The 15878-nt window shown below is 38.2% G+C and overlaps 1 protein-coding gene across 3 annotated transcripts in view; it reads right to left on the reverse strand.

Annotated features, from left to right (window-relative positions):
- BTBD1 (BTB domain containing 1) overlaps positions 1-15878 on the reverse strand; it is a 44051-nt gene that overhangs the window by 2315 nt on the left and 25858 nt on the right. For 2 of the 3 annotated variants that reach the window (XM_082448772.1, XM_082448771.1), the window contains 2 exons: positions 10346-10538; positions 3493-3580 (listed from right to left, as the gene is read on the reverse strand). In XM_082448772.1, the coding sequence (XP_082304898.1) occupies positions 3493-3580; positions 10346-10538 (281 nt within the window). Of the gene's footprint in view, positions 1-3492; positions 3581-3843; positions 3985-10345; positions 10539-15878 lie in introns of those variants that run through there. The other variant, XR_014260300.1, reaches the window with a different exon arrangement.

Consider the following 15878-nt stretch of genomic DNA (forward strand, 5'->3'; position numbering starts at 1 on the left):
TGTAATTTTTCTCTACTGTCTCTAACCACCAAAGATGGCTTTAAACACGCTGTCAGAAAATGCATTTACCGCAGTAAGGATGGGGAGGATGTTAGATAACTGGGCCTTGGCTGCAGGAGAGAGGAGCTTCTAAAAAAGACACATGGCTTGGGAACTGGTGTTTTAGACTGTGTGGATTTTAGATACCTGAGGGAAATGAGCCTTTACTCCTTGCTAGCCTATGTCTTGTCGCTGGGAAATTCCTGTAGCATTTCCTATGTGGATATTCAAAATATGAAAATTCCGTCATTTCGATTTAGTTCCATAATCTGTGCCAGGCACTGAGGGGCACCCTCAGGGAGCTTCTAGTCATTAGAGAAGACAAGTAAACAATGACAATTCAGTACAGCACCTGCAGTAGAGAGCTATGCATAAGATGAAGTGGAGGAGGAGAGGAAAAACTGATTTTGTCACGAAGTGGGGAGGCTCCACAGAAGAGAGTTTTAAAAGCTCAACTCAGAGGTTACCAGGTTATAAGGGAAAAGTCTTCATGCAAGGGAACAGTATGTGTGGAGGCCAAGGCTCACAAAGCCATCTTTTTGCATACATCAGGTAAAAACGGTAAGAGTAAAACAGGCTAAACCAGTACATGCAGCGAGAGATCAGGACAGTGGCCACCTCAGGTGGGATAGTGACCAGAAAAGATCACAGGGGGATGTCTGGAGTGCTGTAATACCCTGTTCCTTGATCAGGCTGCTGGTTACACAAGTGTGTTCACAGTTTATGAAAAGGGAGCCATACGTACCACTTACGTCTACTTTTCTGTATGTACAGTCGGCCCCCTGTATACGCGTATGGAGAACCTGTGGATGTGGAGGATTGACTGTACTACGTCATTTTATATAAGTAGGGCTTTGAGCATCTGTGGATTTTGGTATCCACAGGGGGTCCTAGAACCAATCCCCTGCAGATACTGAGGGACTATAGTATATCACAGTTCAATTAAAAAAAAAAAAAAAGACATGATGGTGCCCTGGAATAAAGTAGTAAGACATAGGATTTCGTTGTGGCAGTGTAATCTAGAGTAAACCACTTCACTTCTCCAAGCCTCAGTTTTATCTTTTATTTTGGGAAAAAAACTTGTTTGCCTTCTTCCTAAGGCTACTGTGAGACTCAAATTATACAACTACAGCAACAACGACAGCAACAGACTATGTTCCAAACACTTTACATGCATCATCTCAACCGGTCCTCACAAAAACATAATGGAGGTACCACTACTGTCAAAGTAAACAAGGACACTGTGGCTCAGAGAGGTTACCTAATTTGCCCCCAGTCACACCCTGGAGATGGTAGAGCTGAGATTCAAACCCAGGCAGGTCTATCTGGTAGTGTTATCTAGAGGGTGCATGAGACTAGCCACTGGGCGGAAGAAAATAGAGAAGTCCTACTTCTATTCATTTTATATTTTATCATTTTAATATACCTATAACCCCGATGCCCTCCCTCAGACTGTACACAAGGAATCTGGTGTCTCATGTAATACGTGAGGGGCGCTGAAGGAAGACAGGGGTTCCACAACTGAAGAGAATGACTGTGGGGCCCTCACTCCTTCCCAGGCCTGCAGATTATACAGCCTGCTTAAGTGGGCTTATGGATCCTATGGATAGGATCTTAACAATATATAAAGTAAAACGGGGAGTGATCATGAAAATCTTTTATACCCGAGAGGTCTGCTGTGGTTTTTTGGCATTAAAAATTATAGAAACAAAATTTCCTAACCTTTAAAATCTTTCAAATAAACAATTTCAGTGGCTTTTGACCCTATTTATTAAAAATATTAAAACAAACTTTCTAATTGGTTTATAAGAGCAAGGAATTGACATGAATGATTTAATTTATAGCTGAATTTCACTATAAACGTTAGGGGATAGAATTTAAAAATGAGCATGATTTCATTAGCACAGCCAATAAAGCAATTCTTCCATTTGGAACAAGGTGTCTTTGTGAGGTAGTGAAGTATCTTTTTTGGCTGTCATCAGACCAGATCTTTATTTTTGTCTGTGTAGGGTCCTCCTTGCTGCACACGGGCTTTCTCTAGTTGCGGCGAGCAGGGGCTACTCTTCATTGCAGTACGCGGGCTGCTCATTGCGGTGGCTTGTCTTTGTTGCGGAACACAGGCTCTAAGCACGAGGGCTTCAGTAGTTGTGGCATGCAGGCTCAGTAGTTGTGGCACACGGGCTTAGTTGCTCCACGGCATGTGGGATCTTCCTGGACCAGGGCTTGAACCCGTGTTCCCTGCACTGGCAGGCAGATTCTGAACCACCGCGCCACCAGGTAAGTCCCCAGACCAGACCAGATCTTTGAATTGTTGTGTATCTTGAAAGTCAATGATGCATTTTGATCACAAAGTTCACCAATGTTTTTACTATTAAAAATAGTATATTAATTAACATTTTAGAGAGAGCAGTTTTTTCAGCTGAAAGAAGTCTGAAACATTGTTTACTTCCTTTTTTCATTTCTATTTTTGTGTTTTAATTTATGTATAATATAAAATAAGTATAGTATTGCATAGGTATATGTGTATAGTAAATAAAAGTACAATGTAGATGTGTTTCAAAAATAATTTTACTAACTGGGATGTGCAATCAAAAGACGGGAATAAAGACACAGACCTAATAGAGAATGGACTTGAGGATATGGGGAGGGGGAGGGGTGAGATGTGACAGGGTGAGAGAGTGTCATGGACATATATACACTACCAAATGTAAAATAGATAGCTAGTGGGAAGCAGCTGCATAGCACAGGGAGATCAGCTTGGTGCTTTGTGACCACCTAGAGGGGTGGGATAGGGAGGGTGGGAGGCAGGAAGATGCAAGAGGGAAGAGATATGGGAACATATGTATATGTATAACTGATTCACTTTGTTATAAAGCAGAAACTAACACACCATTGTAAAGCAATTATACTTCAATAAAGATGTTTAAAAAAAAAAAAAAGTGTGGAGAACACTGGTTGACTGAAAGGGAAGGAGAGAGGTGCTTCACTTTCTTCGAGATTAAGTAATCGTGCCGTATCTGAAAGAACTGAGGTGGAGCAGATCTAAGAATGGGGCAGGGTATGGTCAGACAATCAGAAATCAGAGGTGTTACCAGTAGTTATAGGAAATTAGACAGTTTCAAGCCCTAGAGTTCAAAGTACCGTGAAAAAAGCAGGCGGGTGTTTTGAGACAGTCAGTACACAGCAGGAAGAACTAATAGAAGGGTTTCCTGGACAAAGGAGAGCTCCTTAAATGTTAATGCTTCTGTTAAGGACCCCAGGACCTCAATTTTCTGAAACTACTCTTTTTAGATCAATTGTAAAATGGAACCCTCTAGGCTTAACATACTAATAGGCTTTCTGATGCCTGTGATAATTATACTGAAATTTGGATTTTGCCGAAACAATATCTTACCGTAAAATGACACCTGTTATATATTTCAGATGGTATACAGTGGGCAAAAAAAAGTGTACCTGTATATTCACTTGATAATCCGTGGGACCATGAATAGATCCATATAAACCAAATCCGACTATAGAGATTCTTCTATTAACTGTGAACCTGAGAGAATGAGGCCAAATATAAAATAACATACATAATTCAGTAAGCATTCATACTCCAAAGGCTTATACATTTTTAAGTGTTACTCAAAACATCTAATTTTGCTCATAATAAAGAAAACTATCAAAAATTAAACATCCTTGGAAATGTCATCTGCTCACCAAAAAACTCTTGCTAGAGTAACTTATTGGGAACTTAAGTAGAATCTGTTTTCTGTACTGTACATTTTTGAGCCAAGCAATTTATTTAACCTAAATACCCACTTTTGTTGTAATGATAATTTTAGTCCAAATCTGTCTGCACATCTCCTTCATGACGAGAGATGTGTCAGCCATCAGACCTGATGTGCAGCGTCCCAAACTCTGACAATTCTTCAGCTCGATGAATACTTACTGGGCCTGGCACTGGGGAAATAATGGTCAACAAGACAGTCTCTGCCCCTACTGCACTTATAGCCTAATGGAGGACACTGATAATAAATAAGTAAACAAAGGGATAAATCATTAATTATAAATTGTGATAAGAGTTGTGAAGGAAGCAGGCTGCTGTAACAGAGTTGGTGGTGTAGGTCTGGGGACAGGACCTAAGTTACACAGGTGGATCAGAATGAGATTTCACACTAGAACAATTAGCAGATCCAGTCTAGTCACCATAGTTAAGAAATAGACCCACCTTACTCCATTTTATAAATGTATAAAAACTAGCATCAAGCACAAATGGCACTAAATGACTGTATAATAAGAGATAATCTATAATATAAAGCAGTTATCCTCAACATTTCATACTTTAAGAACTGAAGTAACAAGTTCAAGTTTTATTATTATTACTACCATACCATTACCACTTTATGAGCACTTCCTGTGCCAGGCACCGAGCTTCAGTTCTTTACATAAATTATTTCCTTTAGTCATCATAACAGCTCTATAAACTGAGTAACACAGTATGATTTTTATCATCCTGTTTTTATAGCTGAAGAAACTGAGGTTCAGAGAAATTAACTTGCCTGGATCAAAATGTGTAGCAGAGCTGGGACACAACCCCAGGTCTGCATGGATCAAAAGGTCACACTCTTAATCACTATGTTAAACTCCCAGTATGAGGATCACCTTAAAATTGTTTAAATATATTATTTATAATATAATTTTTTATTATAAAAAAGCAATATATTCTCTTTAAAAAAAGTTAGAAAATGTGGCTAAGCAAACAAGAGGAAAAATTTAAAGCATCTCTAAATCTACCATCTAGAGACAACTTCATTTTCAATTTGGTGCACTTCCTTTTCAGACTTTTAGTTCTGTTTTTAAACAATAGAAAAACAGACTTTCTTCTATGAACATATATGTATTATTTTAAAAACCATGTCAGAATATATATATTTTTGTAACGTCATGTAAAAAGGTAAAAAACTACTACTGATTCATTATATTTAAACAATTCCTACTTGTTAAATAATCTAGGTTATTTGCAATTTTTGTTATTATATAACAATGCCATGATGAACAATCTTATAGCTAAATCATTTCACAGTGCCTTCATTATTTCCTAGAATAAATTCCTGGAAGTAGATTTTCTGGGGAAAATGAAAGGCATATTCTTAAGGCCTTAGATGAACTTTATCAAATTGCTTTCTGGGAAGATTATACAACTTTACACCCAACAAGGAATGAAGATCATTTCTATCTCACTCTCAACAACCACAAGTATCTTCATTTCTTTTTGCTGTTGAGAAACTGATAATTGACAAATTCTATTTATATTTGATTACTGAGTTAACACATTTGCTCATATGCTTACTATCTACTGGATTTTCTCTTTAATGAAAAACCCACTCACGTTCTTTTCCCATTTTTCTCTGCTGATGAGTGTCTTTGTCATGTGGATTCGAAAGACCATGTTATATAGTTATTATATGCTCTGTCAGTAACATCCGTTACAAAAACTTTCCTATTTGTCATTTATCTTTTAACTTTATGGTGGTTTTGGATGTAACATTTTGAATTATTTGTAGTCAAATTATGATCTATGCCAAGTTCAGAGAGGCCTATCTCATCCTCATAATAAATAAACATTCTGTTCCAGCACTTTCACGGTTTCCTTTCTTTTAACGTTAAAATTATAATTTATACAAATATTGGAAGATGGCATCAGTAAAGATCTAACTTTATTTTCCCAGTGGTTAATCCTTCCTCACATTCTAAATGTTCATTTACATTAGGTTAGTTTCTGAACTCTGTAGTATGTTCCGTATAACATTCTATAATAGCTTTACAATATTTTTCATATTTGATTAATACCACTCTTTTAAAAAAGAAACCTTTACTTTTTTTTTTTTAATTTTTATTTTTGGCTGCGTTGGGTCTTCGTTGCTGTGCACGGGCTCCCTCTACTTGTGTTGAGTGGGGGCTACTCTTCGCTGCGGTGCGTGGGCCTCCCATTGCGGTGGCCTCTCCCGTTGTGGAGCGCGGGCTCTAGGCGCGCGGGCCTCAGCAGCTGTGGCACGCGGGCTCAGCAGTGGTGGCACGCGGGCTCTAGAGCACAGGCTCAGTAGCTGTGGCTCACGGGCCTAGTTGCTCCGCGGCATGTGGGATCTTCCCAGACCAGGGCCCGAACCCATGTCCTCTGCATTAGCAGGCAGATTCTCAACCACTGCGCCACCAGGGAAGCCCCAGAAACCTTTACTTTTGCAGATTAATTAGAGAATAATTTTGCCAACCCACTCCTCCCTACCAAAAACATATGACTTCTACAAGGAATTGCCTAACTCAGAAAGGTTAGTTTGGAAAGACACTGTCTGATTCCAGTCGAAGTTCTCCAGTTCTTTATAAAGATACCATACTGTACATTTCCTATAGGATTTACCCCTGCTACTTTATGTTATTTGTTACTATTGCAAGTGGGGTCCGTTTTTACTCACCATTTTAACTGAAAATTCAAACATTAATTTTTTTTTTTTTTTTTTTTGCTGCATTGCGCGGCTTGCGGGATCTTAGTTCCCCAACCAGGCATTGAACCCGGGCCACCGCCCTGAAAGTGCCAAGTCCTAACCACTGGACCGCCAGGGAATTCCCTAAAATTTTTTTATTGTGGCAAAATATATAACAAAATGTACCATCTTAAGCATTTTAAAGTGCACAATTCAGTGGCATTAAGTAATTCACACTGTTGTTAACCATCAACACCACCCATCTCTGTAACTGAATTTTAATGACACAGGAACATCACTGGTTTTTGCACATACGTTTTATAAGTTGCCACTACTCTTTTTTTATTGGTTCTAATAGATTTTTACTGATCCTGAGGCTGTCTGGGTGGACTAGTTGTTCTCAAAAGGAGTTCTATGCCCAAGGAGGCAGGCTCTGTTTTCACAAAGGATATGAAGCACCACTGACAGGGAGCCAGGGACACCAGATTTACTGCAATACTTAGGAAAGTCTCCCAAAACAAAGAATCCCAACCAACTTTCAAGTGTCCTGTCAATTCATGTAGATGAAAAACCTGTTTTTAACTATGAGACTTGAACTTAATCCCTTTTTATTAATAAACCAAGATTTTCACAGCAATTTTAATATTCACTGACTTTTACAAGAGGTGACTACTATACAAATCGAGGAATTACCATACAGTCATTTCTCATTATTTGTGGTAGTTATATTTTATAGTTGGCGCAAACACAGAATTAGCAAATACTAAACCACTGCTCTTAAGGGGAATGTGTACACACACACACACACACACACACACACACTCACACACCACTCATGTGGATTCTAATCTTAAATCCTAAGAATGACTCATTCTAGTATATTCCATTTTCTGTGTTTCACAAAAGAGAAATGGAATTAAGGAGTGTTATAAGTGACTTGCCTGAGGCCACCCCACGAACAGATGCCAGAGCTGGGATTCAAACTGTCCAATGGCCACAGAGCTGTAGTGTCCTGCACTGCACTGCCCCCTACCATCTCCATCTCTGTATGAGCGCTGAAATAAGAAGGTAGAGCATCCTCCTTGTTTGATCTTACACAGAAGCATGCTCCCAGGCAACTAAAATCTCTCCTGTGAATGACTAAGAAAGCGCTGCTGGTATTGATTTGGGGGTTATAATTAAATTCTAGCGAGTAGATGAGTTCTCTACTCATCTACTCATATGGAAACTGGATAAACAGGATGGACCGTACTTTGCTTTATTTGAAACTTTTAAAGAAAACGACAAAATTGGCAGCAGTGCTGCTCATGGTATTTGGGACATGAGTATAATACACCTGTTCCCTGCACCTACAGCTGTCTCAGTGTGCTGGTGCGTACAGGTACTATCTCTGATTGCTTGTTTGTCTTCCGGTGCTGCCCAAGTGTCTACATATTGAAGTACACATTTGATTTTACTATCAGTTACATTTACTGTCCTTTACATTACAACTAGGCCATTATATCATTTTAAAAAAATGAAGCACATTATCTATGAATTTCATTTCAGGTTAATAAAGAGGGAATACAAAATATTTATTACAAAAAAGGGAGAACTAGGTCTGATGGAGTGAAGAACTACTAATATAGACGTTATCTGCAAAAAATGAAAAACACCTCTTCCTCTCCAATATTTCTTTTTGTTTGTTTATATTGAAGTATAGTTGATTTACAACGTTGTATTAATTACCTATATTTCTTTATCTTTATACCTGCATCAATCAGAGTTTTAAGAACACTACTGAAAAATAGCAAGGTTACCAGGCATCCCTATCTTGAGGTTTCAATAGTCTATCATGTTAAAGAAGTATTCTTCTTAGACCTAGCCTATTAATGGTTATATCTGGATCGAGGGTAAACTTTTATCAAAAGTCTTTTTGACATCTATCAAAATAAATTTTTTTTCTTTGATCTGCTACCGTGGTGAATTATAGTAATATATTTCCTAGTATTGCGCCATTCTTTCAATTTCCAAACAAACTCTCATCTGCCTTTTTTTTTTTTTGCACTCCTTTTGCATTGATGGACGTTATTAGGAATAGCCTTACAAAACTCAGTTGGATGGATGTTATTTTAAATGATGTCATTGCACTGCTCAGTGTCCCCTTTCTAAGAAACCACAGGAGAAACTTCTCTTAAGTCTCTGTATCTGAAATAGCCACCCTTCTCCTGAGCAATATGTGTACTTTTCATGTGATAAACTGTTCAATTTCTGTAACTTTATAGCTTTAGAACCAAACGTAAGATGTCAGAACATGGATCTTGCATATTTATCTCCACTGGATGTATTTTTCCGACCCTGATTTATCACTTTTTATAAAAAATTGGACTATAGTTTATTTATATCTATTTGCTGTTATAGTATTATTCTTTTAAGGTACTGCTAGATTCAATACACTATTTTATTTCTTTTCTATATAAGTGAGATTGACCTAGAAAATTTTTTGCCTTGTCAGATTCCTGTATAAGGATTATGCTTCTTTCAATAATTAACCAAAAAGTATTTTCTTCTTTGAATGTTCAACGAAACAAACTGTTCCCTGAATGTTTGATAAAACTCACCTGTCAAAACCACCTTGTGAAGGGACAGTTCTTTGATAACTTTTAATTTCTTCCATGGTAATTGGTCTATTCAGGCTTTCTTCTTCAGTCAATTTTGATAATTTATATTTGCCTATAAAATGATCCATTCCATCAAGATGTTCAATTTATTAGCACAGAGTAAACCCAGAATTAAAATTAAAATGTCCTCAGAATATTATTATATTCCCATTATTATCTGTAGATGTAAGTATGTTTTCTTTATTACCTTTGCCAGAGGTCTGCTTATTTTATTGGTCTTTTTCAGGAACCAGCTTATATTTAACAATTCTACTATTTTTAATTCATTAATTTCTACATTTACCTATTTCCTTTCTCTTTTCATATGGTTCTTTTGCTATTCATTTTCTAGCTTCTTGGGTTAATGCTGAAATCATTTATTTCTACTCTAATTTATTTAATAAAAGTAGTTAATTATTGCTAATTCTCTGTGTGACACTTTGGCCTCATCCCGTAAGTTCTCACATATAGTATTCTCATTGTGAATTATTACTAAATAGTCTACAAATACATTTTTATTTCCATTTTAACCCAATATTTGTAAGAGTCCTCTCCCTCTTGGAGTTCTAGTTTTAAACAAACTTCTTGTTAGTTTCTAGTTTTATACCAAAGTGCTATTAATATTAAATAAATGAAAATCCAAAAGGCATGTTTTATGAAAACAGGTACATATTCTATTTTGACATTTAACCTAAAGAAACACGGTAGAGCAAATATAAATTCCAAAAGGATTATATGCATGCATCTTTTTAAATTAAAAAAAAATTTTCCCATTCAAAGTTCTTATAAATGTATACTGAGATACTTTCCATGCAACATCTATGCAAATAAAAATCTCACACTAAACCAAGTAAGAGTAAATGTATTAAATTATAGCCCTGAGACTGTAAAAATAGTGTTTGATCAATTAAGGTCTAGACTTCAGCTCACCAGCAGTGGCAATCCAAACAAAACTCACAAAATAGAAGGCCCAAGTCAATCCTTTCTTACTCTACTTGTTTCCTAAGAGATTCCCTCACTCATAATTCAGTGGAGAGACCAGTAAGCCTCACTGACTTCTTGACTGTTGTATCAAGTTAGAAATGTATTAAACAAAGTATAAAATAAAATGTGGTTAATTATCTCCCACAATATGAACATAAAAGCCAAATGCGAGCCGCTGCCCCTCCCCACCCCACCCCCAAATCTACAATATGCAGATACCTGATTCGATCACTCGTTCCACTGTAACCCCACCGGCTCTCTACTTGCTGGAATCTATTGATGCAGCATTCCTTTCCTCTGAGGCAGCATCTTGGTCGATCAATGTATTCAACTCGGGGCTTAGGATTGACAGTAAAATGAAGAAAGAGGTTTACCACTTCACGATCTGACAGAATTCCAGACTGAGCAGGACCTGCGGAAATAAAAACATAAACCTCAATAAAAGTAACTTCACTGCAATTCCTAACTTTGTAATTCTCCCCATAATAATGTGAATTCAAATGTGAAAGACGTAAAGTAACAATGAGGTAGAAAAATCTCAGCATATATAATTTTAGCATATATTTAAAAGTTTTACTAAATTCATCCGAGGTTAACCTAATATGTAAGTGTTAAAATCATTAATAAATCAAAGCTTAGATGAAACCCTGAGATCACAGAAAGATCCCTGGATTTTTCTATCCATTCGCCCTGAGTATTCTGTTTCCCAGAAAGAGGAGAGTTGGAGAAGTGCTTACAGTGGCAGCCAGAGCTATCGTTACCTCTCCATTCCCCATCTGTCTGAGGCTGTAATCAAACAATGGAATATTTAGAGGTAGAAATAGATGGCACAGTGCTTTCATTGTGGGATTTTGAAATTAGCAGAGGTCAGGAGCTAAGATTGGAAGAGCTGTGGAAGCAGCATATCACATGCTATAGTTTTCTCATTCACTGTTTCTGGGAAGAGAAAATTCCAAACAGCTTAAATTTAACCAGGAATAAATGCTATTCCTCATAAAAGATGCCAGGAGATTCCTTCCAAGGCTGGTAAAAACAATCTAAATAAGAGACTGCAAAACACTAGAAATTTGGTTTAGGAAGCTATAAATCAGATTTTAACATAAAACACCCTAATTTTTAATATAAATTTTTAGAATATCACACACAAAATTTATCAACCTGCCAGACCTGGCCCCGTGGTTCATTTGCAATCTCTGGATAAGTAAAGATTGTAAAGAAGAAAAAATACAATTACAAACTTAAAACATGCATTTTAGAGAAAAAAAAAAGAACAGAACATAACTGGAACTGCATAAGATCAGAAGAGAGATGGGGGTGAAAACTCATGTATCTTTCTCAGAATGACAAATAAGACAAAAGAATTAAAATGTTTAAGGTGATTAAAATGGATGATAAAAAGCAGAGACCAACATACAGGTAACTAGTGTTCCTGAAGAACTAACAATAAGAAATAGGATGATGCAATAATTCAAGACTACAGGTATACCTCGCTTTATTATGCTTCGCAGATACATTTTTTACAAATTGAAGGTTTGTGGCAACCCTGCATCAACAAGTCTGTTGCTGTCATTTTTCAACTGCATTTGCTCACTTTGTGTCTCTGTGTCACATTTTGGTAATTCTCTCAATAGTTTAAACTTTTTCATTATTACTATACTTGTTATGATGATCTGTGATCAGTGACCTCTGATGTTACTACTGTAATAGTTTTGAGCCCCATGAACCACACCCATAAGACAGCGAACTTAATTGATAAATGTTGTGTGTGTTCTGACTGCTCCACTGATCAGCCGTTCCCCATCTCTCTCTGTCTCCTCCTGAGACACAACAGTATTGAAATTAGGCCAATTAACAACCCTATAGTTGGGCTTCCCTGGTGGCACAGTGGTTAAGAATCTGCCTGCCAAGGCAGGGGACACAGGTTTGAGCCCTGGTCTGGGAAGATCCCACATACCACATACCACAGAGCAACTAAGCCCGTGCACCACAACTACTGAGCCTGCACTCTAAAGCCCGCAAGCTACAACTACTGAGCCTGCGTGCCACAACTACTGAAGCCTGCGCGCCTAGAGCCCATGCTTCTCAACAAGAGAAGCCACCACAATGAGAAGCCCGTGCAGCGCAATGAAGAGTAGCCCCCGCTCGCTGCAACTAGAGAAAGCCCGCGCGCAGCAACGAAGACCCAACGCAGCCAAAAATAAAATAAATAAATTTACTAAAAAAAATGAAAACAACAGCCCTATAGTGGCCTCTTAAGTGTTCAAGTGAAAGAACAGTCAAACATCTCTCCCTTTAAATCAAAAGCAGAAATGATTATGCTGAGTAAGAAGGCATGTCAAAAGCTAGGTCTCTTGCACCAAACAGTAGCCAAGTTGTGAATGCAAAGGAAGAGTTCCTGAAGGAAATTAAATGTGCTACTCCAGTGAACACATAAATAATAAGAAAGCGAAAACAGCCTTAATGCTGATATGGAGAAAGTCTGAGTGGTTTGGATAGAAGATCAAACCAGCCACAACATTCCCTTAAAACAAAGACTAATACAGAGCAAGGCCCTAACGCTCTTCAATTCTATGAAGGCTGAAAGAGATGAGGAGGCTACAGAAGAAAAGTCTGAAGCTAACAGAAGGTGGTTCAGGAGGTTTAAGGAAAGAAGCTACCTCTGTGACATAAAAGGGCACGGTGAAGCAACAAGTGCTGATGTAGACGCTAGAACAAGTTATCCAGAAGATCTGGCTAAGATAATTAATGAAAGTGGCTACATGAAACAACAGATATTCAATGTAGACAAGTGTCGACAAATAGCCTTCTACTGGAAGAAGATGCCATTTAGGACTTTGATAGTTAGAGAGGAGAAGTCAATGCCCGGCTTTAAAGCTTCAAAGGACAGCCTGACACTCTTGTTAGGGGCTAATGTAGCTGGTGACTTTAAGTTGGAGCCAATGCTCATTCACCATTCTGAAAATCCTAGGGCCCTTTAGAATTATGCTAAATCTACTCTGTGTTACAAATGGAACAACAAAGCCTGGATGACAGCACATTTGCTGACAACATGGTTGACTGAATATTTTAAGCCCACTGTTGAGACCTACTGCTCAGAAAAAAAGATTCTTTTCAAAATATTGTTCCTTGACGATGTACCTGGTCATCCAAGAGCACTCATGAAGATGTACAGTTGTTTTCATGACTGCTAACAGGACATCCATTCCATAACCCATGGATCAAAGAGTAATTTAGACTTTCAAGCCTTATTATTTAAGAAGAACATTTTGTAAGGCTATAGCTACCATAGACAGTAGCGATTCCTCTGAATCGCTATTTGCATAGCGATTTGCATCTGGGCAAAAAGTAAACTGAAAACCTGGAAAGGAGTCACCATTCTGGATGCCATTAAAAACATCCACGATTCATGGAACGAGTTCAAAATATCAATATTAAAGAGAGTTCGGAGGAAGTAAACTGTAACCCTCATGCATGACTTTGAGGGGGTCAAAGACTTCAGTGGAGGAAGTAACTGCAGATGTGGTGGAAATAGCAAGAGAACTAAAATTAGAAGTGGAGCCTGAAGATGTGACTGAATTGCTGCAATCTCATGATAAAACTTGAACAGATGAGGAGGTGCTTCTACAGATGAGCAAAGAAAGTGGTTTCTTGAGACAGAACCTCCTCCTGTTGAAGATGCTGTGAAGACTGTTGACATGACAACAAAGGATTTACAATATTACATAAACTTAATTGATAAAGCAGTGGCAGGGTGAGAGAGGACTAACTCCAATTTTGAAAGAAGTTTTACTGTGGGTAAAATGCTATCAAACAGCATTGCCTGCTACACAGAAATGGTTCCTGAAAGAGTCAATCACTGTGGCAAACTTCATTATTATCTTATTTTAAGAAACTGCCACAGGACTTCCCTGGTGGCGCAGTGGTTAAGAATCCACCTACCAATGCAGGGGACACGGGTTTGAGCCCTGGTCCGGGAAGATCCCACATGCCGCAGAGCAACTAAGCCCGCATGCCGCAACTACTGAGCCCGCGTGCCACAACTACTGAAGCCCGCGCGCCTAGAGCCCATGCTCTGCAACAAGAGAAGCCACCGCAATGAGAAGCCTGTGCACCGCAACAAAGAGTAGCCCCTGCTCACCGCAGCTAGAGAAAGCCTGCGCATAGCAGCGAAGACCCAACGCAGCCAAAAATTTTAAAAAGTGAAAATAAAAAAAAAGAAAGAAGTTGCCACAGCCACATTAACCTTCAGCAACCACCACCCTGACCAGTCAGCAGCCGTCAACATCGAGGCAAGACCCTCCACCAGCAAAAAGATTAGGACTCGCTGAAGGCTCAGATGTTAGTTAGCATTCTTTAGCAATACAGTCTTTTTAAATTAAGGTATGTACTTTGTTTTTTTTAGACATAATGCTATTGTACTTAACAGACTATAATATAGTGTAAACATAACTTTTATGTGCATTGGGAAACCAAAAAATTTGTATGGCTCACTTTATTGCGATATTCAATTTATTGTTGTGGTCTGCAACACACAATATCGCCAAGGTACGCCTGTATAATAAAATTTCCTTAGTTGAAAAAAGAAGTCTTCAGATCATGAAAAACGTTCTCAGATATATACCATATATCTATTTAAAGAAAGTAATCAAGAATAAAGTCAACAAATGAGTGAATCAAAATAAAGAATTCAAGAAGGTGTATAATAAAAGAACTGGTGATAAACACTAAATCCAATACAACCTATAATTAAGTCTAATATAGTTGTGTTTTTGTAGTATGTTATGTGGGTGCATAATCAGTTACCATAAAGTGGGCTGGAAAGGTTGAAAGGATGGAACACCATGCTAACATTCTTATCTTAAATAGGGAAGGTCAATAAATATCGTTTTATTATGCAATGAATTAAGAAAATTGGAGGGGAAAAAGTAAATGCAGAATTTATTATTTCCTAATCTCTATACAGAAAACACACACACACACACACACACTCAACAGCAAAATAGAGAACATAAGGGGAGCTCTCCCTAAAACATTTTTGAAAAATATTAATACAGAAATAATATGCATAACAGAAAAGAACATACATAACAGCAAAAAAAGAAACATTATTTGACTACATAAAAATATTAAGAAGTCTGTAGGATGGAATAGCCTACGTCAGAGAACAACTATAGATGAAACAGTACATAAAATAGCTATTTCATGTTAACAGAGAACAGTTGAGGCAGTCAGTGCTTGAGAAGGGAAATGTATTGAGATGAAGCCCTATATTTGTCACCACTTTTCCCCTTGGGATATTTGCTGATTTGCTTCACAGGGCATAAATGCCACGCAGAAACTGGCAACCTAGAAACTGTGGTAGTCCTCAACTGACTGAAGAGACAAAAACTGTAATTCAAAGCTACCAAGGCAGCCAGACAATGACCCGGAAGAGAATACTTAATAGACAAACAAGACCAATATTTTGTGCATAATTTCTCCTTGAAGTATTTGTCAACTCCTGGGCTTCCCCGGTGGCGCAGTGGTTAAGAATCCGCCTGCCAATACAGGGGACACAGGTTCGATCCCTGGTCCGGGAAGATCCCACATGCTGTGGAGCAACTAAGCCCGTGTGCCACAACTACTGAGCCCGTGTGCTGCAACTACTGAAGCCCACGCGCCTAGAGCCCGTGCTCTGCAACAAGAGAAGCCACCACAATGAGAAGCCCCACGCACCGCGACGAAGAGCAGCCCCCGCTGGCCGCAACCAGAG

The sequence above is a fragment of the Balaenoptera physalus genome, assembly GCF_965194825.1.
Source record: "Balaenoptera physalus genome assembly, chromosome: 2".
Classification (NCBI taxonomy): Eukaryota; Metazoa; Chordata; class Mammalia; order Artiodactyla; family Balaenopteridae; genus Balaenoptera; species Balaenoptera physalus.